General features: G+C 38.7%; 4 protein-coding genes across 5 annotated transcripts; 2 read left to right on the top strand and 2 right to left on the bottom strand.

Moving 5' to 3' along the window:
* Position 1: 1 nt before the first annotated feature.
* On the bottom strand, positions 2–14,729 carry LOC126376321 (toll-like receptor 4). 2 transcript variants are annotated; one of them, XM_050023653.1, is made up of 5 exons: positions 14,545–14,729; positions 3,568–3,760; positions 2,597–3,155; positions 1,573–1,649; positions 2–955 (listed from the first exon to the last, which is right to left on the bottom strand). In XM_050023653.1, the coding sequence occupies exons 1-5, from the start codon at positions 14,712–14,714 to the stop codon at positions 755–757; spliced, it is 1,200 nt and encodes a 399-aa protein (XP_049879610.1). In that variant the 5' UTR covers positions 14,715–14,729; the 3' UTR covers positions 2–754. The 2 variants fall into 2 exon arrangements, with proteins under 2 accessions (XP_049879610.1, XP_049879619.1); XM_050023662.1 differs by lacking the exon at positions 14,545–14,729 and adding an exon at positions 13,523–13,903.
* On the top strand, positions 13,926–23,195 carry LOC126376349 (uncharacterized). The gene is made up of 5 exons (XM_050023672.1): positions 13,926–14,077; positions 21,281–21,463; positions 21,981–22,140; positions 22,526–22,669; positions 23,102–23,195. Exons 2-5 carry the CDS (start codon positions 21,284–21,286, stop codon positions 23,113–23,115), a joined length of 498 nt encoding a protein of 165 aa, XP_049879629.1. The 5' UTR covers positions 13,926–14,077; positions 21,281–21,283; the 3' UTR covers positions 23,116–23,195.
* On the top strand, positions 15,456–19,557 carry LOC126376310 (E3 ubiquitin-protein ligase MSL2). Its single transcript, XM_050023642.1, has 4 exons — positions 15,456–16,279; positions 16,465–16,674; positions 16,981–17,155; positions 17,708–19,557. The coding sequence occupies exons 1-4, from the start codon at positions 15,557–15,559 to the stop codon at positions 17,905–17,907; spliced, it is 1,308 nt and encodes a 435-aa protein (XP_049879599.1). The 5' UTR covers positions 15,456–15,556; the 3' UTR covers positions 17,908–19,557.
* On the bottom strand, positions 18,965–20,267 carry LOC126376335 (uncharacterized). Its single transcript, XM_050023671.1, has one exon. The coding sequence runs from the start codon at positions 20,177–20,179 to the stop codon at positions 19,604–19,606; it is 576 nt and encodes a 191-aa protein (XP_049879628.1). The 5' UTR covers positions 20,180–20,267; the 3' UTR covers positions 18,965–19,603.
* Positions 23,196–24,434: the final 1,239 nt, after the last annotated feature.

The following is a 24,434-nucleotide window of genomic DNA, read 5'->3' as shown; positions in this document are numbered from 1 at the left end:
ATTCCAGAACAATTTATTTAATAAAAACTATTCTTAAACTATCACAGTGAACCTTAAAACGAAAGATGCGATGAAACAACGCGAGAGTACAAACGTAGTCTTTGGCAAGATAAAACAATTCTCTTTTTATTTATTTTGATATCTAAAAAGTTATATTAACTTTTTTAACTTCGTAGTAACAGGACATTTTCATCATATCTTAATACAGATAATAAATGGCATTTTAGTTAATGAGAAATTAAATACTTGTAATTAGTAAATCTAATCAGCCTTTTGAAGCCTCTAAAACTTTACACGTTACTTAGAATCTATAAAAATAATATGAAACAATTTGCATGACTACAGTTATAATGATACCTATATAATAAAAATGGATAATAAAATATAACAAGAAACTAGCCTCAGGGTTTGCTTACTTTTGTGCGCAGCGCATGTTTATCAATTGATACCAATATAGGTACGGATTTATTGGCGTTTGACGCTCGATATGATACGCGGGGTGCTAGGAAAACACTACACCTAGCCATTTTATACACATACAATTTTACATAATACATGTTTCTACTTCGAACTTTCTTTGGCACTTTATCTACACGTTGCGAAATTATATAAAGAAATCACGTAGATACAAATGCAAAAGCTTACCTCTGGCTTTACTTACTTGGCTACCTTAGGCTTTTTAGTAGGTATAAGTAATTTTGTGTTTAATTTGTAATTTTTGGTCAAAAAGGACATTTAAAAATGTTGGTAGCCACTAAGAGACATCATTTAAAAGGACAGCGGTAGCGTTTTTGTCGCCGTCCCTGGGTTGGGTCTTCTTCTCTGAGGCGGCCTTGGTCTGCGACACGTTGTGGCGGTGCATCAGGTACAGCAGCAGGATGAACCCCACCAGGAACCCAGCCAGCCCCCCGCTGATCGTTAACCAGGTACGTCGGGACGTTCTCTTATTCTCCACCTGAGGAAATTATGCGTTTAGTAATGGTTCATACATACACAAAGTCACGACCTAAAATGGATGATGAACCATATGGTGACCAACAAGTTAAAAAGAACACAGTCCCTCTGTTGAAATTTTATGACAAAAAGTTAAACATGGTACTGTTTATATTCGTTCCACATAACAACATAAATAAGTAAGTAGTAACCGGGACCAACGGCTTAACGAGCCTTCCAAAGCACGGATCATTTTACTTTCGGACAATCAGGTGATCAGGCTGTAATGTCCTAACCAAGGGACCACAAAGTATTTTTTGTGATATGTCCCCACCGGGAATCGAACCCAGGCTCGCGAGGTCGTTCTGCTAGTTTTTGATAACAGCAATGTCGTAGGTAAGCTATTGTAAAATTTCATGTTGTGTAGCATTAGGCACCGCTTCAGCTGTATTACCTAAGTAAGCACATAGCGCACCAATTGAGATAATACTTTCTAAACAGGTGATCCATCTTTTCTGTCTAGCCCGGAAAGGATTCAGTATGAACATGAGCATTAGAATGCTAAATATTATCAACAAGCTTTATAGCACAAAATAAAAGTTAAAAGTTTTAACTATTAAGTAAGTAACTTATACCCACCAGCATGTATTCGCTCTTGCATTTCTGAAAGGTGGCGTTGTAGGCTCCTAGGTCATCCGATTGGCATCTTTCAAACTCTGGAAAGTAAAAAGTAAATGCAGTGCTAAGTTTCGAGTAAGGCTTACATTTTTAGTATTTGACCAGATGAGGTAAATTCATCATTCGTTCACAATAATTACCTATTGTTTGGTAGGTGGTGTTTCGATTTCGGTAGACCAAATTGATCGCGTGAATTGAAATAAATTGTGTGCGTTACCCCAACAAGAAAGTATCTCCTAGAGTTATATGAGTAGAACGTATAGTTGGTGCCTTATCTGCTGTAAATGTGCCCCCACATAAAAAATGTGTGCCCCCTGTCGTTTCGAAAAAAAATCGAAAAAACGATTCTTGCTGGGGTAACGTTTTTCTAGCAGGAAAATTCTAAACGAATGATCGGAGAGAGAAAAACTGTGCATGGCCAGATAGCTTATATGTGTGCCAAAATGTGCCCCCAAAAATAAAATCTGTGCCCCTTCAGATTTTCGAGATATTGCATTTCCTGCTGGAGTAACGTTTTGATGAATAGTATATCTCTAAAACCATTGCATGTGCCCCTGTAGAATAAACATACGCGAGTAGCTCTTAATGTGTGCCCCTTTGTGCCCCAATTAGATTTTAGAAAATATTTATAGTTTTCAAGTTATCGCGGTTTTATGAAAACCCGAAAAAACATCGCAGCGCCTAAATGAGACAAGGCATAACTTCGCTGAAAACTGTATTCGGTCTTTCTTGACGCTAATAATAACCATACAAAGTTTCAAAAATGTTCATGCATGCGAATAATCTTGCTAAAATAAAGCAAATTTGGTCAATAAAGTTGCCCATGGTTATGGCATAAAATAGTATTTTTCACCTTACGATCATGTGATGGTAGCGAAACGTTTGGTACCTTGGTCCTTGTTTGGTACGTAGGTAGTGTTTCGATTTCAGTAGAAAAAATTGATCGGATAAACTGAAATAAATTGACAAAGTTAATTCTACTCACCTTTAGAATTAAGTTTAGTATAGTCGTCCAACAGGAAATAAACACCTTTCTCTTGAAACCAGGAGACAACTGGACGCAGCTCACACAATCGAATGCCGTCTATAGACTTACTCAAGTCTAGGTTGCCCAAATTACACATCACTGCAAAATGTTTCGCCTCAAGTGACGTCAGAGGATTGTGGGAAATATTATAGAAGATCAACTGGGGAAGCAAACCCCAATCGGGTAACTGCTTTATTTTGCAATCAGACAAGTCTAAATGTTGTAAAGGGGCGCGGATTGTTTTGGTACTTGCTAGAGTGTCCAAACTCATGTGGATTAGAGGATTTCCGCTGAGCAATAACTTTCTTAGGGACGGTAATTGTAAGATGGTTGGGGGGAGGTTTAGGATGACGTTTTTAGAGAGATCGAGGCATTGGAGATCGGTGAGGTAGAGGAAGGCGTCGTCGTCGATGTTGAATATCTGGTTGTCCGCCAGGTACAGGAACTTTATGCTGGTGTAGCTCGAGAACGTGTCCGAGTGGATCTCCTGTAGTTTGTTGTCGCTGAAGTCCAGAATCTGAAAGCATAATTGGAATCTCAAAGCATTGAGGCATAAGTTTTGCATATTCCTACCATGATTCCCGTTGTACTTGATGAGGTAAGCAGGCCAACATAAGTTAATGAACTGGATACAGACATGTACAATTGTACATAGGTCAATAGATTTATATCACACACTCTGCGTACTCCGTAGGCATACAGTATACTTATGACGATGTGTGTACCTAAAAGGAAAATGACTACTTCCTTCCTTTTAGGTCAATCATTAGGCAATTAATATGTTTCATTAATTTAAACTATTGAGAGATTTTCAAATTTTTATGCCGAAGCTTCTATGCCGTAAGTGCTGCGACGTAATTATTTACCTACATTTGCAAGTCAAATAAATATTTGACTGTGTAGGATGTATGAAAATTAAATCTTTTTACCTCAATTCCTCCCTTAAGACTAGGTATCTTCGACAGCCGCAGCCCCGCACAATGGGCCCCATACATGTCGTATGCGTGCTCGTAGGTGCACCGAGTGGGTTGCGAAGTGAGGACTTCAAGGTCTGTCATCTCCTTGGCCAATGCACAACACGCGCATAGCACCGCCACGGCCAGCGATACAGAACAGCCTCGTCTGAAAAACATAAGTAAGTAAGTAATGAAAACTTTTTGCGAGTAATCTTTTAGATGTCTTTTTTGTTTTTTTAATGGCTACTACAACCAGTATTTTGGTCAATATTTAATACTACCTCGTTTAAACACAATAAATAAAAAACAAAAGATTTTATTACAATAAAAACAAAAAAAAAAATACATTTTGAATTTGGTTTATAGTAGCATGATGTGCATAGGACCTTAATAGAACATTTTCTTGGTGTGTCTCTTTTGCACTAGGGCGTTCTGTATCCTTCTGTTCTGTTGTCGGACCACTAGACCTCAAGAAGTAGGTATAAGTACCTAAGTAGGTGTTATCTCTCGGGTCATTATTAAACGCGATTCTTTCGCATCAAAGTTATAATATACTAAGCTACTCATACCTTATCTTTTTATTTAGTAAACATATTTGAACGTTCTTAGAGACGACAGAGAGGCATTGATCCATTGAGTCATATCTCGGGTCAGGGGTCAGATGGTAACGAGTCTTCTGTGGGTTATCGTATACCAATAGGCTGAGCATCCACAGATCGAAGACTTGTTAATGGTAATTTTGTATTTCACATTCACATTGACTTTTCTTCAAATAAAGATTGTTACGTTAGATTATAATATTTTGTAGCTGGTCCTATGAGGTTTCTTTTAAATTATATGAACAGGTAACATACCATAACGCCTTTATCCCTGAAGGGGTAGGCAGACATGTCTAATACTATGCATCCACTCCTTGCCAGCTATGTTTTAAGTCCAATGTAATAGCGGGCCAACCTATTAAAAGTCGAATTCAGTGGTTTAGAACCCTAGCCAGGACCGAACCCGTGGCCACAGAGCAACACGGACCTCTGCAGGTGTGCGGTAGAAATCTGCCTAGACTTGGCTTGCGTTGTCATGAAAAAAGGTGTATGGTGAAGGTTCTACGAGACGATGATTAAATCGTCCGAAATAGACATCTAAGGCCAGTGATGTATGTCACCTACCCACTTCAGTGTATAGTACTCTCGTACCATCGTTATCAATCAAAGATGTGGAATCGCTTTAAGACGTTTATTCTTTAAACCTCTTTTTCCGAAGTTAACGCGAGCTAAGGGTAGATAAATATAAAAAGGGGGAAGTTGGATAGAAAACATGGAACCGGGCGCTTCGCCATCGACATTCTCTGTCAGTAGACATCTACTTTCAATATACGAATAACAAGCCAGGCAGGATGATGTGCCTCGAAGAGCTTACATCATCATAGTACCACATGCCATGAACTGACATGTATCTCAACTATATTATTCTCTACAGAATTGAGACCGTCTACTCCGATACCAAATACAGGCATCATAGTAAAGTACCACATGAGTACTTCGATACTTCCATACTTAATACCTATTTAGTATCTATTCTTCCGTTTTCTAAGAAATTGCATTGTTTGAATGAACGTGTTACGAAAACTGTATACTTAGTCGTCGGCGATAAAATGATACTAGATAGATAGGCAAAGCAAAGACTTGATTATGTAAGTACGTAGACTTGTAAATGATAGCTAATACAACCACCTGGTGTAAACACTGCTTAAAGTGCCTATTGTGAAATCAAGTGTTTGCTTTCTTCTAGACCGTTCACTTTATGTTATTAACGGCGAATAATAAATAGATATGATTATTGATTTAATAATTGAAGCTCGGTGGCGCAGCGGTAGACGCGCTCGGTCTGCGATTGTTGAAGTTAAGCAACTTTCGCAAAGGCCGGTCATAGGATGGGTGACCACAAAAAAAAAGTTTTCATCTCGAGCTCCTCCGTGCTTCGTAAGGCACGTTAAGCCGTTGGTCCCGGCTGCATTAGCAGTCGTAAATAACCATCAATCCGCACTGGGCCCGCGTGATGGTTTAAGGCCTGATCTCCCTATCCATCCATAGGGAAGGCCCGTGCCCCAGCAGTGGGGACGTTAATGGGCTGATGATGATGATGATTGATTTAATAAATATATGCGTGTGGGTATCATTTTTATGTAACACACATACATACATAAACTCACGCCTATTATCCACCGTAAGCAGAGACTATGGAAACACTTGCTTCGATCCTCCTGACATACTTCTCGTGCTTCCTCCACATTCATCTATCGATCTACACACGCACGCCGGAGTAGATGGTACTAAACCTTTTGTAAGGACATCCCCTATTTGGTCAATATATGTCCTTCTAGGTCTTCCTCAGCCAGCTCTACCAACAACATAATAGATATATATAATATTGTAATTTTATACTTATGTAACATAACATTATTACGTCCCACTGCTGGGAACAGTGCTTCCCGCAATCAACCGAAGGCGCTATGGAGCATACTCCACCACGCTGCTCCACTGCGGGTTGGTGATGCTGTTTTACGGCTAATACCCCCGGGACCAACAGCTTAACTTGCCCTCCGAAGCACCGAATCATCTTAGATTTTCGGACGATCAGGTGATTCAAGCCTGCAATGTTCTTACCAAATAATTCTTTATTTCTCATAAAGTGCTTTCGACAATGTCCCTATCGGGAGTCGGACTCGGACCTCCAGATCGTGAGACTAACGCTCTAAGTACTAGACCACAGAGGCTGATATACTCATACTTATGTAAGATAAAATAAAATGAATAGGTATCATACTCCACTGCACTGGTCCCTCGTTGTAAGCGGGGATAGTAGTTGTATGTTTTTTATAATACCTACATACATAAACTCACGCCCGGGATTCCTAATGTGGTCGGCAGAGCCATAAGAAAATCATTCATTTATTATAATATTGTTAAATAAAGAAAGACACTGCAGCCGGGAAATGAACACAACACCTGATAAGGATCTCCTTATCATCTGTACTGTTCGTTTTCCGGTTTATTATTGTAAACAACTTTAGCTGCTAGACCCATGTGACATATAAGAGCATTTGGAACCTCGAGGCGCGCGCTACGCACTCACGTAGCTATCACGAAAGCTGTACCAACGAATGTGCTATCAACACGCCAACTGAGTCTTGCTGTCCACACGAATGTGCGCACCGGTAACGCGTAGTGCGTTCATACAGTGCATCGACGGACCGGCCGCTTCTATTACCTATTACTATATAGGAAAATGATACTCGAGCTGATTCTGTGCAAAAGCGGATGAATTATAATTTTTTTACGAAAAATTTGTATGGAGCTACTATGAAAAATCCGATTATCTCGAAAACGGCAAAAAAAACCGTAATATCCTGACAGATGGTTATAGTACCTACTAATTAATTATGATTTTTTAACATACTTAACTCATATAACGGTTTGAGATGCCGTTTTTTTTTTAAAAAAAAATCGTCAAAATAAAATATATTTATTTTTTGTTTAGAAACGGTTTCTTTCAAGTAACACAGGTATTTAACAACATTATAAGACATAATGGCATCACGCCTGTATTCCTGATGGAGTAGGCAGGGGTTAAGTATTTAGTTAGTTGAGTAGTTTATTTAAGTAGACGGCCGCGCGGTACCTATTGTGCACCGCGCGGCCGTCTCGTTTACGGTTCACACTGCCTTACCTAACTCCGCTCCCTTTTATTAAAATTGTATAATACATATATTACAATTTTTACATATTATATATATTTGTGCTTGTACGTGTCTTGTTCTGATAATTGTATTAGTTGTGTAATTTAACTTTTTTTTTATGATCTGAAATATTTTTTTGTCCTATACCTACATAAACCTTACATAATTAAAATAAACGCACCGAACAGCATTCAGAGCTATTCAAGACTTTACAAAGATTTTTAAAATTAATAAAAATAGTTTAAAATTTATTTTTGAGTAATAAAAAAATAATAATTTGAAAGTGTAACAGTTTTTTGTTAAATAGTTAAAAAAAAATATATTTTATGTAAATAATAAGTCGACAACATGTTTACTGTGAGTTGTAATGAGCTCATTAGTTAAGTTCGCACTGTTCTCAAATGTAAATAGCAATCAGTATGCACTGATTAACTAAGTACCTACGTATGCCAGTAATTAAAAACTAAGAACACTGCGCGTTAGTGAGAAATGAGAATACAAAACGATTCAAAGATAATTATACCTAGCTATTTAGATCTCTATGCTATTTTTGGACTTTTGAACCCATTAGCGAAACTTTTATAGAAAAGCACAGCAGCCGGGTCTGCATGACAACCGCGCGGCGCGAACTATATTGAGCGCTTCGACCAATAAACGATACGAATGCTATCTACGTAGATGAACGTAAAACGGCTATTGGTCGAAGGCCTCGATGTAATTACCGTGAAGAGCCTACAGGTATAATATTATTATGTAGGCAGGTAGCTAATTTGTCAATTTGTCCGTGGTCGATTTGCAGATAGATTTGTCGTTCGCTATCTAAATACATACAATAAATATCTTAATATTTAATGTTAAGCGTAAATAATACAAGGCAATTAGCACCTTTTATCTGAAAAAACCCAATCTGAAAAAGTTATTGCCCATTTTGAAGTCCGTCAGTGAACTGATTACCTACTTTACAGAAGTATTTATTGCCGTAGCTACCTTAATATTATCTTAACGGTCGCAAGTGTACATAGGAGATAATTAGGGTCCCGTGTCAATGCCAGTGTCGGCTTGTAGGTAAGTAGGTGTTTGCCCCGGAAACCTGAGAGCAGGGCGCCTTCATATCACTCGCAAATGTCGTTGTAAATTCCCTCAATTAGTATCAGAAAGCTGCTCTATCTATGAATAAGAACTGTGTATCATGTCTCAGTTGCTCAGACTGTCCATCAGGATCTATCATCAACCGTCTTCTTCTGTCGTTTGGGTTGTGAGGTGGATTACCAACCCCATCAACCCTGGTGTCAGGGTTACTATTGACCCGCCAAAGGCCCCTGACATGGCTCATGTAACAACTACTAACTTCCATCAGTAAGTAGTAACCGGCACCAACGGGTTAACGTGCCTTCCGAAGCACGGATCATCTTACTTTCCGACAATCAGGTGAGCAGCCTGTAATGTCCTAATCAAACTAGGGATCACAAAATGATTTTTGTGATATGTCCGCGAATTGAACCCGGGATCTCTGGATCGTGAGATCAACGCTCAAACCGCTGGATCACGGAGGCCGTATTATCCACCGTAGAAGATATACCTAACATACCTAACATGAAACATAGATAAATACATTTCCTTTTTGGACAGAGGGCCACCTATTATTAAAAGTTCATTAACCGAATAATGCCCCATCTAAATAAAATTATAGGTTAACCTAAATGCATGGGTACTAATAACGATGCATTGTATGAGAACGCGATGGATCTACGGAAACGCTTTCCTGAAAATACTATTTATTATGCTCCGTTCCACACCGCAACTATAATTTACTTGCGTCACACGGTGACATTGTAAAACAAGGTTTATTTTTAATATGTCAGCAGAAATAATGAAAATAATGGACGCGAAATTAATAGCAAATTAGAGGGTTGTAATGCAATAATAGTGGTGCAGTGTAGGTAATCATCATCCGAGTGATGTCACTTGGCCTCGTGATGACTCCCGTCAGTCATCGGCTCGGCTGTATCCCGCTTTGTGCCTTTGTCATCCAAATTACTACTTACTATTCTGTATCTACTCGTAACCCATACAACAGACGGTTTACATCCAACTGCACACTATGCCTGCATTGCATTAGTTTGGTAGGTAGGTCCCTCTGCCCAACGAACCAATATACTACGGTCCATTTATCGGTATAAAATGCATCATTATGCTGCTTTTAATATGTACCCAAACATTATCTGGAATTGTAGATAAAATGTAGCTGAAAGGCAAGTAAATTATCTTTAATAAGATAAACAGCGTTACTCAATCATTATACTAGGTACAAGGAAAAGTTAAAATATTTTATCTCTGAATTTTTAACGGCGATGCACACGTGGCCTATTTTTTTTAAATTACCTACTTGACCATGGCCTAAATGTAACTAAATATATCTAAGGTAATGTTTACGGCAGACTATCTTAATATTATAAGTCATGACTATCTGAAAATCAGATAAAGTTAAAGATAGAAGATACACTTGCCAATTTTTCGCGACCAATGATAATTTTCAAGGTGGTAAAATACCTATGCTGATTATCGAAATTTGTTTGTCATCGATAAGAACACTTAGGCAATAGGTAAGTCGCAAGGTCTTATACTATTCATTACTTTTAGGTAACATATTATATGAAATAAAAAACCACTAATAAATTCATGTAGGTACCAACTTAAAAATAATGGGCGCTGACTGAAAGCACTGAATCGTAATAAATAATAACAATGGTGGGTTATTTTTAATGACCTTAGTAATTGTGTAAGTACAACTCTAATTGAAAGTAAAGATAGAACAACTATTACTACACGTTTAGGTGGAAATAGATGATTGTTAAACTACTAGCTAAGATACTCGTGTGATTATGACTAAAAAGAAGTATCGCAAGCAAAGCTCTACTTCAGAAAAGTTACTAAACAGAAACTAAATTACTTTTACGTGTACTTTAAGTGGGTATTTCAAAAATCGATTTCATTTTACTCTTTTTGTAACCACATTTCTTTGACTTAGCACGCAAACATCGCTAGGGTCTTAGTCAATGGGGTTTAATTGGCGGAGGTCAAATTAATTCCTTTTAATTGTAACTAAGTGCCTACGAGCAAGTCGTGAAACTTCGCAGAATTATGTCGTTCTACAAAATGATTCACGTGAGATAATGATATCTAACATATTTACTTACATGAAACATATTATTTTTCCTTATTATCTAAGTAGGGACTCCATTTTGTTATATCTCTATTCTGTTCTTCTACCACGGCGAAGAAGAACTAACTAATAGACTTAATTTGTTCGAGTTGTTCTGAGCTTTAGATAAGTTTACCTATACATCTTTAAAAAGTTCAAATGAATGTGAGTAGCTTTAAAGGCTAAAATGGTAAAACAAGAAGTATCTATACATATATAAGGCAATAATAATATATGTGCGTGGTGGAGTAGTTAATTCGAAACCTATGCCCGATAGAGGGACGGACGTTTTTTTTATGCTGTGTTAAAATTTGGTGTGCAATTCGAAGACAGATTATCTCCGATGTTATGAATCTTTAGGAGACGGATATGTAAAGGTTTATCTCTCATGGCGCTGTTTACCTATCTATGTTTATATATCAGACCCATTACTTATAGGCGCGAGCGTAAAAATAAACTCTATGTATAAGATTCTACTGCTGGAAAGATGTCTAGGAGAGCAGAAGCGGATCCAGCTTTTATGCCAGGGGGGGAGGGTCACCAGGTTGCAGACAACCTATCTCCTTAGAGAATTTAGATAAAGTTGCATGAGTTTGTTATAAGGTGGGTAGCTACATAAACAAATGTTTCTGATTGCAGGAAACTCAGAGGACAGGATACGGCCAGGAATAGTATCCACTCAAATAACTCTTTAATTGGAAGATTGTCATGATTGGCCGATTTTCCTTGCTGTTCCATCTGTTAAATTGGTCTAGGATAGCAATGTTCATGTGCATAAGTTTCTGGCCGTATCTATTTCATGATAACTAAAACGGCGGTAGTGTGTCAGGATCGAAGCAAATGGAATTCTATAGTCTCTGCTTACCCCGGTGGGAAATAGGCGTGAGTATATGTATGTAACTATAACGACCCTACTTTCTTGCAGAGTATAAAATAACATGCCTTTCCTAAATTACGCAAATAGAGAAGTAAGCTCTACACTCACCGACTCTAAATAGGTAGTTATTTGACTAAATATAATGTAGGTGGTGGGCTGGTAAGGGTAAGGTATTACCAGCTAACGGCATTATTGTATCGTATCGTATCAATTCGTATCATATCGTAGTTTTAATCGTATATATATCTATTCATCTTGTAGCTATGTCTCAGTCTATTAGTGAATGTGTTAGCTTACAGGTCACGCCTGTGTGATAATCTGCTCAATCTTAAGTACCAAAGTAAGTATGACAATGATTACAGGAACTTCGAGAAGCACTATGTATCCGATGAACGGAAACAGTACATTGTGCTGTGCGGGACACTCCTGCGCAGTGTGCGTGGCGGCCCCAATTGTCTGATTGATCTTTATGATGCGTCCACGCCCCGGTCGTGCTAATCGAAAGAATTGATTCACGAATCAATCGGCATTCGTCAAATAAAAGAATCTGTTGTAAGGTCTGCCCAGTTAGAATGATGCGTGACATTCAAATATTTTAGAGCAGAATAGGACTTTCACGCCCAAATGGACAAATCCTCTTCAAGCGTCCTCTAGCATCGTGGGTAGAGCTACCAACTCGCCAGAAGCTAGTTTGCATCCACTCTAGGTGCTAGAGTTGAATATGGCCATTACAACTCGTTGTTTATAACATAATATCATCACGACTCCTCACGTCAGGTCAGAGGTACTTGCATTTTCCTGCAAATTAGATGCCGTGTACGACGTGACAAAAGTTGCGTTTTACTCATAATTAAAGATGAGATCAAATAAACAATGCTCTTATCTCTTGTCGTCAACGTGTTAAGAAACAAACAAAAGAAAAGTAAGTAGGTAAAGATATGAATGATTAATGTGAGACCATCAATCGTCAAAAAGATTACAAAGTTTGAATACCTATCTGGAACACAAAATTATTGTTTCCTATGGCTATAATTTAAATCCCCAAACATCAAAAAATCTTTATAATACTGAAACTGTCTGCAACCCAAATTGTAGGTAATGAGTATAATTCCGTAGCATTCGAAATTATAGAGAAAAAATGCGGTAAGTATAACTTAATATAGGAAAGTACGTTTAGCATTTTTTTTCAGGTATTTTTGTTTGCTTATATCTGACAAATCTTTCATAAGTAGATAAGGTTGATTCATTTATTTCGCATGATTCGGTCAGGATATCGTCATGATGACGTAGCTACGCATTTTTATAAGAATTTTTTCAGAGAATTTACACAGTTACTAATTAAATACCAATAAATATCATACGTCTACGTACCTCTTAATGAAGGGAAAATCCAATCAATCAAGTTAATTATGATTGAAATTGTTTGTCTACTCATTATCGTAACGACTGTTATTGAGCAATAAATACCTATCTAGGTACCTACTACGTACTGTATTAGGTGTTAAACGACTTGAGTTTAAGAAATAAAAATGTACCAAATGTAATAACTAATTTAATCCTTTTTTTGACGTGCTGCAAATGGCACTAACTACTTGGCCGGAATTAATTTTGTCCAAAAGTGCAGTTTTACAGGGATGTTCTTTGTATTACTGTAGAGTGCCTACCTACCTATAGAGTTAACTTTGCATATTGGTATGTATAGTTGTTGAGTGTTTAGAGTAGTAGTAGTACTTAGATACAATTTAAAATACAAAACTTGTTAATACATAATTTATTTTACGTATGGTTAAAAAAACCGACAGAGGGATTGTGTCCTCTAACATGATGGACTAATGTTATGGGCGATAGGCTGATCCCTTATCACCATAAGGTTCATCATATCCATCTTTGGACTTCGTATCAACAGTGGCTGCAAGTTGTCTTTGATTACTTGTGGCTCTGCCCACCCCATTAGGGATTACGGGCGTGAGTTTATGTATGTATGTATGTATGGTTAAAAAAGAGGAGGAATAGGACGTCGGCGTAACGCACGGATATTAAAGATAATTTACTTAGGTGTCGAATTTGGACCAATAGTTAGTAAATACTTAATATAAAAAAATAGTAGGTAACCTACCTGTCCATTTTGTCCAAAAAAAATTTAACACTTAACACTACACTTTTCAAGCTAAATGACTGCGACTTTCCTCATCACCGCACTAACTAATATCACCAAAAATTTCACTGAAGTACAACAATTTTCCTCTTTTTCAATTCTCACGACATTGTACAGACAATCCAAGCACGAGACGGAAAGAGTTCATTGGACTAATTCAATTAAAGTGGTCTTGAGACTCTTCGAGACTGTTGCTCACTCAGCGGAGGACTAAATGATACTAGCCGCGTAATCTTTTATCAGCGTCCTTCTGCGCCGGAGCACCCGACATATCGTATCTACTAATAGGTACCCACTGAGACAATACCGCCGCGAATATGCCCATTTGGGCCAGATACTATTAGACTGATACGAGTATCTAAATTCTCTGATTCGTCAGCCGATTGTGTTTATTCACTAACTAGTTCCTGAGTTCGATAAGTTAATGGCCTGTCTTTGTTGTGATTTCGTGTCAATAACATCCAGTGATAAGCCCCGTCTTGCACATATTTTAGTTTCGAAACCGTTTTGGAGTTGGTAAGATCCGATAGGTAGCCATTCATATAAGGTTTTAGTGACGTAACGGATACTGAAGGGGATTCAGACCATGATTCTGAGTTGATATCAAATGGACTTTCCTGTCGGAAAATTCATGAAAATTTTAGTGCTTTTTAAATTATTTTGAGTTCCATACTTTTGCGACGGAAAATTCCACTTGATATCAACTCAGAATCATGGTCTTAATAATCCCTCAAAGTTTTCGCTCACTAACACGTTACCCTGTAAAGAGTTATAAAGGGTACGCAGTAAAATATTTCGTAATGTTGCAGTCTGTTACTAACAACAGTGACTGTTGCCTTAAGTGCCTTCAATTGAATAATAGAGCCGGTTTGCAATGTTTGGGTTTGCGATCCTGGGAAAATCCGGACGTACCTACAATGCCATTTCATACATAAGTACCCAAACCACACCCCGGACAATCCATAAAAAAATCTCATACTTACAGTGTGCTGCGCGTAAGTGCGAGCGAGACAAGACAGTCCACGCGCTCCCCCTTACTCCTTAGCGGCTTACGGCCATTTAAGGCTAAATCACTAGTAAGAACCAAAGGGGATGAGGTCGGCGCCCGATACGTATTGGTGCGGCTAGGAGAGTCACTCAAACTCACACTCATAATCTTGAATGCTGTAGACAGAAGATACTTTTGACACAATCACTTAGTTTACTTTTACCTGCTGGGATAATAACCATCTGAACATATTCTGTTATTTTTCGCGCGAGATCTTTCCTTCAATATTTATTCGCGCCATTTCTTTTTTATTTCTTTTTTATAAGTATCTTAAGAGTAACATTTTTATGTAAGTATACCAAACATTATAATATTATTTTGATGTAAGTGATATTTAATTAATGTTCACTAGTATTTATTTAAATATTTATTTTATAAATATAAAATTGCGCGAGTTTACATTACACTGCAGACTAGGCTGTATGGCTATGTTCCTTTACCTTCTCTTCGGGAAAATCTGAGTATTAAATTAAAAAGCACTTTTCCATTTTGTTTTAGGCGGGAAAAGTACCCTTTTTGTACCGGAGAGGTGAAAAAGACTTTGTAATCCAAGATATGATGTAAGAAACAGATGCATTATCTCTTAAATTATCTAAAAACCGTATTATTTCTGTGAAAACCCACCGCCGAAGTTGACATTGAATGCGGCGGAATTACAAAACGGCTAGCCTTATGTAATACTGCGGGTAAAACAATCCTGGCGAAACAATCAAGAAGTTAGTGCCTTATTTTTTTAACGTATTGATATCGATCGACCCTTGATCGACCGACCGAAAACTAAACGCATTTATGACGTCATTGAAATTTGACAGTTGACATTGACAAGTTGACACTGTTGACAGCTTGGTGGAGCGTTTGCGGCTTTTCGCGTGTGATTGTGATATATTTTGGTGTAAATTATTTATTATGTTCCCAAATGATTTTATGAAGTGAAATTAGTAAATAAAATGAATGCGACAAGCTTATATGTATCCACGTGTCGGTTAATCATCCTAGCCGACGCGGCGGACAAGTCTTCATGGACCGATTTATTTCGTTTAGTTCCTTATTTACGACAATCTTTGTCTTGTACAGTTTGCGGTAATTTACTAAAGGAACCGTACACGCCGACGAGCTCGGGGTGTCAGCATCACGTGTGTAAAAAATGTAAAGGTGGGAGGAAAAAGCTAAAGCCGTCTTGCGGTTGGTGTAAGGATTATGAGAACTATGCGGAAAATTTGCAGTTGCGGATTTTGCTTCAATGTTATAAGAAGCTTTGTGAATATTTTATGGGTACGGACATTTATAAAATTTTGTTAGAGGAGGACGAGATAAGTGCCGGAGTGAACGGCGGCACAGTCGCGAGTTCAGGATTGATAGATCTGGTACAAGAAGGCGCTGGGTTTTCGGACGATTACAAGAGCACTGCCGGCTTGTCCAAGTCGGCATATAGTATATTACCATGTGTCTACACCAACTCTGCATCAACACAAACTCAAGCTGCCTCCACATCTAGTGGTACAGAGACAAGATCTTCCACTAAAGACTCACCAAATTCCAGATCAGTTTCCAATGGATCTCCAATGTATTCTGTAATGTATGCTGGCTCCGGTAACAAAATTACCATTAAAAGAAAAGCTGTTGATGAAACTGACAACTCTCCAAGTGATCCTCCACCTAGAGAAAGCAAGGTAAGTGGTGTTTACATTGCGATGGCAGTTTTTGTTTTATGCTTTTCACAATTAGTAACTTACTCTGGTCTGGGCACTAAATTCAGTTTTCTTTTTTTTTTCACTATTAATTCAAGCACAAAAGGAAGTAACTTTTGTGTTTGAATTAATTATTTTTATACATTAAAATTTATTTTCATTTTCAGTCGAGCCTTTTAGGCTTCAAGAAGCCATCAAATCGTTCCAGAAGCTCGGCAAGCAGCAAGCGGAAGGGGTGCCGGTGCGGGAATGCCACGGCCACACCTGGAAAGTTAACATGCTGTGGACAGCGGTGCCCTTGCTACGTCGAGAGTAAGCCATGCACCGAATGCAAGTGCAAGGGATGCCGGAATCCACATCGACCCGATGGCATGAAGGTAAAATAATGAGATACGTAATGTGTTCACAAAATATTTGATTAATCAGATTGTTGTTGATGTGACCTTTTAAATATCTACATTATTCTTCTATCTGCATAATTGATAACCCTGGTTTGATAGAGAAAACATCCTTAAGTTAAAGACTATAACTGTTTGCCCTTAACTGTGACCACTATATCTAGACTTCAAGGTTAGACTGAGTAATAAAAATATTATGTCATAGAATAAAATTAAGACACAAACCTGCAAGGGTTCTTTTTGTTGTTTTGGTGCCATACAGTTTATTTTTTTTTAACATTGCAGGTGAGACCTCACATACCTCAGTTAGAGACACTGCAGCTGACTCTAAACACAAACCCGGACAGTTCTCCATCATGTTCTGGCTCTATGGACAGTCTGGACACGGATACACTTACTATGGAGGCTATGGAAGAATCCCTTAACTTCACCTCTGATCTCAAGACTTCCAATATTAAAGGTAACAACAGTAAACTTTTACACATAACTAGTTTTTATCGTAATAGTGTTTGTTTTAGATTTTCCTAGTCTGTGATTGTGATGATGTGTATGGCGGTTTTACTTTTGCTTTTTTTTTTCTTGTCAGTGGCATATGTCACATGGTAAAGTTAGACTTTGAGTTAGACCGTTACAGATATGCTTTGCTGCAATTCACCAAATTACAGTCATGAGCAATATCATGTACCCACTTTAGAACCCTGTGGCACTATCAAATTTGACATTTAACAAGACTTACAGTTTAATTTGTCCAAAGAGTTAATGTGACATGGTTTCAAAGTGTATACATATTAGTACTCTTGACCATAAATATTTTTGTATTGGTAATTGGTAATTTGTCCGGATAGTTAAAAAAGAGGAAATTAGATCAAAAAAGTTTGACTCAGACGGAACTTTAACTTTGATCAAAAAGTGAATTTTAGGACTCTAATACCAACTGTGGTTGCCAGTACGTTTTTTGAAAATTTTGTCTCTGCCCACCGTTATATGTATATGTGACTTATTTACGTTTCAGTGTATTCACATAGTCAATTACAAGAAGTGTCTCCGTCATTGCCGGCGACTATAATGATGGACGAGGAGTTGGCGGGCTCGCCAGACGACGACATGAGCTCGCCGCAGGAATACGCGCTGTCGCCGCAGGAGGTGGACCCCGACGCGGCGTCCCCACAGTCCACCCACGAGGCCAACAGCGATATCGAGGTCGATGTATGACATCCACTGGCCCTCACGAGTGACTAGGACTTACTTTCTCTGTTCATGTTGCTCCTCAGCAACTGTCAACAGACCATGTTTACCTTTGTGGTGTCGCTCGTCGTGGTGTTGCTAGTCACTTGTGTGCTGAATCTCATCGGGTAAAGACAAAGACTTCATTAGTTAAACAAAAACATTTTTTAAATAGTGTTGTGACTGTTTAAATGTGACATACCTAGTGTAAGTTTGTGAATAAGTATTTTCCATTTTTAGATTCCTGTTCTAATATGAAAACGACATGATAATTATGAGGATGTATTAAACAGTCATTTAAGAATATTAATGCCAATAATAAATGTTTTTATTACTTATGTTAAGGCATATGTACCAGCATGTATTACATATTGCTACTTTACCACTGATTATGTTATTGTATTTATTGTTACTTGAAGGTAGTTGTTATACATTCTTTTAGCACATGACGAGCGCTTTCGAAGCAAAAGATATGTAAATGAAAACTTGATAGTTTTGCAATTTTTGACATACACATTGTGTTCCTTAATAAAATAAGTTAGTCAAATGGGTCCACCAATGAGTAAAATGGAAATCATTCTAAAAGTTGTACATTTAGTGGCTACTTAAAGTATGTAATCCAAAGCTTGTATTGTAATTTATTAAGTAAGCGAGGACTTTGATATGTCTAGTGAATACTTGTATTATATATTTTTCCATTTTAGAATGACAATAGTTTTGATGATTTGCCTGGAGGCAAATAAAATATTTACGAGGAACTTAAGAATTACAGTGCAATAGGTGATAGGGATTACCTTAAACAACATTTATTGTACATAATTAATAATTTACAAATGTTCTACAGTCGATTTACAATGATGAATACATAATAATACCATTTATACATTATGAAATGTTACCCACGCTCATACTTGAAAAATACATTCTCTAAAAATGAATTAAAATGAAATAAATAATATAATTATAATATTTTGATGAATCATTAGATCATGAATGTGTGACATAGTATTAATAGGGATGTAAAACATTTTGTAATTGTAATGAGTACCGGTGACATAGTAATTGTAATTATCTATAAAACAACTGTGATAGTGTCACTATTTATTGTAAAGTGGTTATTATAGGAACTGATTTTACACAAACTGGCATTTTAAAATGTTTTCGATTAATGAATTTGTAACGATAACAGAAAGCGCCTAATTAATCTTATGTTATTTGACCCATAAAAGGGTACGAGAAAATGTGAAGGGCTATTTTTTCACAGACTGAAATGTGATGTTAAATAAATTATATTATACATATCTACAGCAGGCAGAACTAACTACCGCTAATTAAAATATTTATATGCAAAAAGAATATAACAATCATGATAATATGTCCATACTGGTATCTATAAAAATAGGCTGGTAAATAACTCTATTTAAATGGTTTCTCGTGAAAAGGACTTGTTCTTCAGTTCCTATAATAATCACATTTTAGAAAAAAAGATTTTCATTAAGGTAATTGTGAAATTGAATGTTTAGGCTAAAACGATTCGAGTACAAATTAAGTATTTCATAGGGACATACAATAATGTAATTTTGCTTTAAATTCAATATTTCCTTAAGTGAATGGAATAAAATCAATATTTTTTGTTAATCCAATAATTTTATTTGCACTACACTTAAAACTTTCCTAACAGTTATTATGCACTATTTTCTTCTGATTCCCAAATTCTCTCGAATTCTTTCTTCAATGTTTTCACTACGGTTTCTTCAGAAGTCAACATAGTGTTGTCCCTACTGCAGTTTACTCTTTTTGTATCATAATCTAGGGACCCAATTATCGCTACTGTTTCTTTGCAATCTTCCACAGCGTCTACTAGGATAAATTCGTGGGCTAAATGTTCTCTGACGACTTTCACTTCGATGCCACTTTGCGTGATAAAATCAAGTTGGGACACATCATTGCACTTGTACAAACATACTCGAATTTTCACTTTGCTATTTCTCCGTGCGTTTACGAGACATTTAGCTATCGTATCGCTGAGTAAGTTAGGCATGCAGACGTCTACAGTGGTAGTTGCATGGACTATCACATAGTAAATGCAGAAGAGGTTGTTCAGTCCCGCCTCCTTCGCCTTCTCGTCATCCTCTGCCCCATACAACAACACTTCATTCACTGTCGTGTCTCTACGTTTTGTAATACTCTTCAATATTTTCACAGCAGCTATTCCGCTCATAACTAAACCAGCTGCCAATTTAAAATTCGTTGGATTCATGGTCGATTGGGGCACTTACACGAAAGAAAATGTTACGAGGACAAAAAATCAATTAATACATGTCATGTTAAACACGATAATGGCTTGAGTAAATAAAAAATATATTTTGTAAGTACCCTCACATGTAGGTAGGTGTGTGGCTTTTATTGGCTCTTAACACCTTGTGGCTCTGCCCATCCCAATGGGACGTGAGTTAATTAATAGTTATCGGGTGGGAGCTGATTCCGATTTTACACTCACAATGAAAGGCCTGTTCTTATGATACATCATCATCAGCCCATTAACGTTCCCACTGCTGGGGCACGGGCCTTCCCTATGGATGGATAGGGAGATCGGGCCTTAAACCACCACGCGGGCCCAGTGCGGATTGATGGTTATTAACGACTGCTAATGCAGCCGGAACCAACGGCTTAACGTGCCTTCCGAAGCATGGAGGAACTCGAGATGAAAACTTTCTTTTTTTTTGTGGTCACCCATCCTATGACCGGCCTTTGTGAAAGTTGCTTAACTTCAACAATCGCAGATCGAGCGCGTTAACCGCTGCGCCACCGAGCTCCTCCTCCTCCTCTTATGATACAGTAGTCTGATTAGTAGTTCGAACCAACAGGAAAAAAGTTCATGACATCCGATCGGTAAGACAAAGCAGTCGGACCACACGTGGCCAGGTTGAAACTATATCGAGTTGGTCACGGTGCGATTAATTTAATTTGGAAAAAATCCATTATTCTTGCTAGTGTTGTACTTAGGTAGGCTACGCTTGTTTATAGGTAGGTAGGTAGGTACTACAATGTAAGGTTTTGGCTACGGTTTTGGTAAGTAATCTAAAATAATATAATACATGAGGTTTTGTTCAACTAAAAGGGTTGTTAAAACTAACATAGCCGAGAGACACGGCTTACAAAACCAAAGATTTAATAACCGATATAAAATCTCATTGAACACCAAAGTTTAAAACTAAAACAAAAATGACAGAACAGTAGACGGTGCCTATTTTGACGTTGCCTTTTTATATTCATATTATTTACTTTTTTAATAAGGAAAGTTTGTTAGCGTGTATTATTCAGTAGATACTGCTTGTGTGTTGCATGGGACGTTGCTAAGTTAATGTCGCAGTCACGGACGCGTAAGGCGCCGGGTGTGGGCGCTGCCCCGCGGTCCCGGCCGCCGGCGAAGGCCTCTGATGTCTCAGTGAAACCCCAACAGCAGCCACAGACCAACCCACCTCGGAGTAAGAGCAAGATACCGAAGAGCGTACGATACGACTTAGAGAATGCATTAGTTGGAGTGAGTAAACGCCTACCTGTTTCTGAATGCAATGTCTTCTTCCGTTTCGTCTAATTGCACCTGACGACGGACGATGGCGCAAAGTACAGTCAATACGTAACCATGTCGCTATTAAATTATACTGCACTTATTAAAAGTAATTAGAAACATAATATTGTGAGTTATGGCGCATGGATTTAGATTTTGGATCGTGGTTTGATGTTTATAATTTATCAAACCAGGCATAGAATCCAAATTAAGATGTTTATTTTTTAGCGTTTTTCATTTTATTTCTGAGGAAGTGCTTCCCGTTCTTTGGAAGACACTTTAGGCAGTTGATTCCAGCTACTAAGCCAAAATACTTATTAAGTATAGGAATTCTGTCCCGCACTGGAGCAGCGTATTTAGGCCTGTTGTTTTAAATTATGTATGGAGCGAGAACCCTCAGCGCTCCCCGGTTTTCCGGGCAAGTAGTTAATGCTATCTGCAGCAAATCTACAAGTAACGTCAAAGCATCTGAAGTTTGCTTTATCTGCAGCTATGTGACGTGTGGTTCGAGGAGATCAAGCCGCACCTGCTGCGCAACAACATCAAGGTGCACGTGCACGGCGCGGGCGCAGGCGAGGGCGGCGCGGGCGGCGGCGACCAGCGCACGCGCCTGCCGCCCGGCGCGCCCGGCTGCTCACACCTCGACCCAGGTGCTGCCTCCGATGTACGAGCCTCGCTCCACATCAGACATCCCCGTTTTACTTAGCCATTGAACAGTTTGAAGCTCCACCGTTTAATAAACGAAATTTTACCAGTTTATAGTTTTTCTTATGCCACTTTTAATTTCCCGGGCCCTAGTTTAATTCAGTTTTAGTAGGTAAGTAAGTATTTACTACTAACGTACTTTTTAGACATTTTTGAGAGAAACCCATTTCTCAAAAATCCATAAATTCTAGTGAAGCAAAACTAAACTAACATGTGTACAAATCATTTGTAGCGTACTCAAACGCCTATTTAATGTAGTTCTCCTGTAGACCAGAAATTGATGTCAAAAAAAATTAATTTAGGGTTTTAATTTTGATATTATTTCTCCAGCGCTGTCGGCGCCGCGCTGTGAGCTATGCCGACTGTTGTTCAACGCAGCCAACAGCATCGAGAGCGCCGTCTCGCAGGCCGCGACAGCTGTCATTCAAGCCCCTGTCGCCGGTGCATTCTCCACAGACACCCCTATCACCAGAGGTAGGTATTCATCATGATACTTCAAGATTTTCCTCGTAATATGTACACGGGGAAGTTAGACGACGATTCTAAGGTGACTAGAAGTACTCTACTAATTACTCGTGGCTCTGCATTAGTTTAGGTAAGGTGGGTGTTAGTGACATCGTAACGAATACTGAGGGGGATGATTCAGACCATCATTCTGAGTTAAAATCAAGTGGAATTTTCCGTCTGAATCATCCCTCAAAAGTTTTCCTTGCGATGTAACTAACACCCTGTATGTAAATATCATCTTATCTGATTGAAGATTTACACCAAAACTCTCGTCGGTGACCGTGAGTTGCAGAAGAAAACTTGCAGATATTAAACGCACTCTTTGTTCCATAGTTGTAAAGGACTTCTCACAGTGACATATTTTGACTTCTTTTGACTTAGTAATTTAACCCATTCCAGAACCCGCATCCTAGTCACGACGCTCCTTGCGTTTGCCCGGTGAAGCGCGTGCGCATACGCCGTCGCCGCCGGCACGCACCGTCGTGGCAGCCCGTCAACTACGTGGTGCCGCGCCTCAGTCAGACCGCCAGTGTGCCGAACCACCCCGTTAGCGTGCCCAGTCACCCCCTGAGCGTGCCCAACCATCCCATCCATGTGCCCAGCCATCGCGCGCAGACACTCGTGCACAACGCCTCGCGACACAACCCGCAGAGCTACAGCAATAAACCACGAACAGTTTCAGAGGTACAGAAGCAGTTACTAGCGCTTAGGACCTTCTCATAATTATATTGCTATTTTTTAGTTGTCTTTTTTGTTGTGATAAGAGGCTAGAGGGCTAGAAATCTATATCCGCAACTCTATAAACCTCCAAAACTTAGAACCATTCTTGGATTATCTGGATTCAACGTTGCCATTTCGTCACTAGTTCTATCCCGTTACTAACGTGGACGTAACACATAACGCATGACGCCTGTATCCCCGAAGGAACACATTGAGTTCATCAATCAATATTCATCATCTTTACGAATTATGAAACAGGCTACTTATTACCCAATTCACTAAATTTTGTTTACGTTTAGCATTTTAGATCTAAATGGTATATTAGTCGATACTTTTATTACAGCTGCCTATGCCCCGGTACAGGAAGCCGTTAAAGAAACCAAGAATGAGGGATAAATCGACTCAAACGACGGGGCTTCCGTTGAAGCCACCTCCGTATCGAAATCCTTCACCAAAGCGAGCTCCATCACCCTCGCCTCCTCGACGGAAACCCTCGCCATCGCCAGTACACCGCAGGCCTGGTACCACCGCCTTCTTCCCTTCCTGCAAGCAAACGCAATACGGCGAAGACGATCCTCCACCACTCTTCCAAGATGCAAGTATTATCTTCCTAATATTGTAAGCCGTAGAATGGGATTTAGGCCGCGCTGGACGTTTTCGTGTGAATTCGTCTCGTGCGAACACGTGCGAATGCGTAGGACGAACCCCAAAGCTTGTTTATGTGAGTGCGAATACTGGATGTGGGATGGTCTTCGTAGACAAGTATTCGTACGTTTACACACGATGCAAATTCGTACGAAAACGTGTCTAAAATGCGACCGGCCTTAGTCGCGATTTTGGGACCATGGGTGTGATGTGTGACCTATGAAGAAACTATATCGCCTATGAACGTTTACGGGCTAGTAAATAATACTAGTATTTAGTAGATACGTTCCGTTTGACATCACATTTCATGCCCCACCGTCCAGCGCGGCTTTAAAGAATAGATGTCAATATTTTTATAAGCAACGAA

This window comes from Pectinophora gossypiella, chromosome 2 (assembly GCF_024362695.1).
Source record: "Pectinophora gossypiella chromosome 2, ilPecGoss1.1, whole genome shotgun sequence".
Classification (NCBI taxonomy): domain Eukaryota; kingdom Metazoa; phylum Arthropoda; class Insecta; order Lepidoptera; family Gelechiidae; genus Pectinophora; species Pectinophora gossypiella.
Note: the sequence above shows the minus strand (reverse complement) of the source record. Positions and strands in the feature narration are given on the sequence as shown.

Excerpts from the sequence above, each read along its gene's own strand:
- LOC126376349 (XM_050023672.1), top strand. The coding sequence starts at position 21,284 with ATGTCGCAGTCACGGACGCGTAAGGCGCCGGGTGTGGGCGCTGCCCCG. Across the intron at positions 21,464-21,980 it reads TAGAGAATGCATTAGTTGGA|CTATGTGACGTGTGGTTCGA; the intron begins GTGAGTAAACGC and ends CTTTATCTGCAG. Across the intron at positions 22,141-22,525 it reads CTGCTCACACCTCGACCCAG|CGCTGTCGGCGCCGCGCTGT; the intron begins GTGCTGCCTCCG and ends TTATTTCTCCAG.
- LOC126376310 (XM_050023642.1), top strand. The coding sequence starts at position 15,557 with ATGAATGCGACAAGCTTATATGTATCCACGTGTCGGTTAATCATCCTA. Across the intron at positions 16,280-16,464 it reads CTCCACCTAGAGAAAGCAAG|TCGAGCCTTTTAGGCTTCAA; the intron begins GTAAGTGGTGTT and ends TTTCATTTTCAG. Across the intron at positions 16,675-16,980 it reads ATCGACCCGATGGCATGAAG|GTGAGACCTCACATACCTCA; the intron begins GTAAAATAATGA and ends TTAACATTGCAG.
- LOC126376321 (XM_050023653.1), bottom strand. The coding sequence starts at position 14,714 with ATGAGTGTGAGTTTGAGTGACTCTCCTAGCCGCACCAATACGTATCGG. Across the intron at positions 1,650-2,596 it reads TACTAAACTTAATTCTAAAG|AGTTTGAAAGATGCCAATCG; the intron begins GTGAGTAGAATT and ends TTTACTTTCCAG. Across the intron at positions 956-1,572 it reads GCAAGAGCGAATACATGCTG|GTGGAGAATAAGAGAACGTC; the intron begins GTGGGTATAAGT and ends TAATTTCCTCAG.
- LOC126376335 (XM_050023671.1), bottom strand. The coding sequence starts at position 20,179 with ATGAATCCAACGAATTTTAAATTGGCAGCTGGTTTAGTTATGAGCGGA.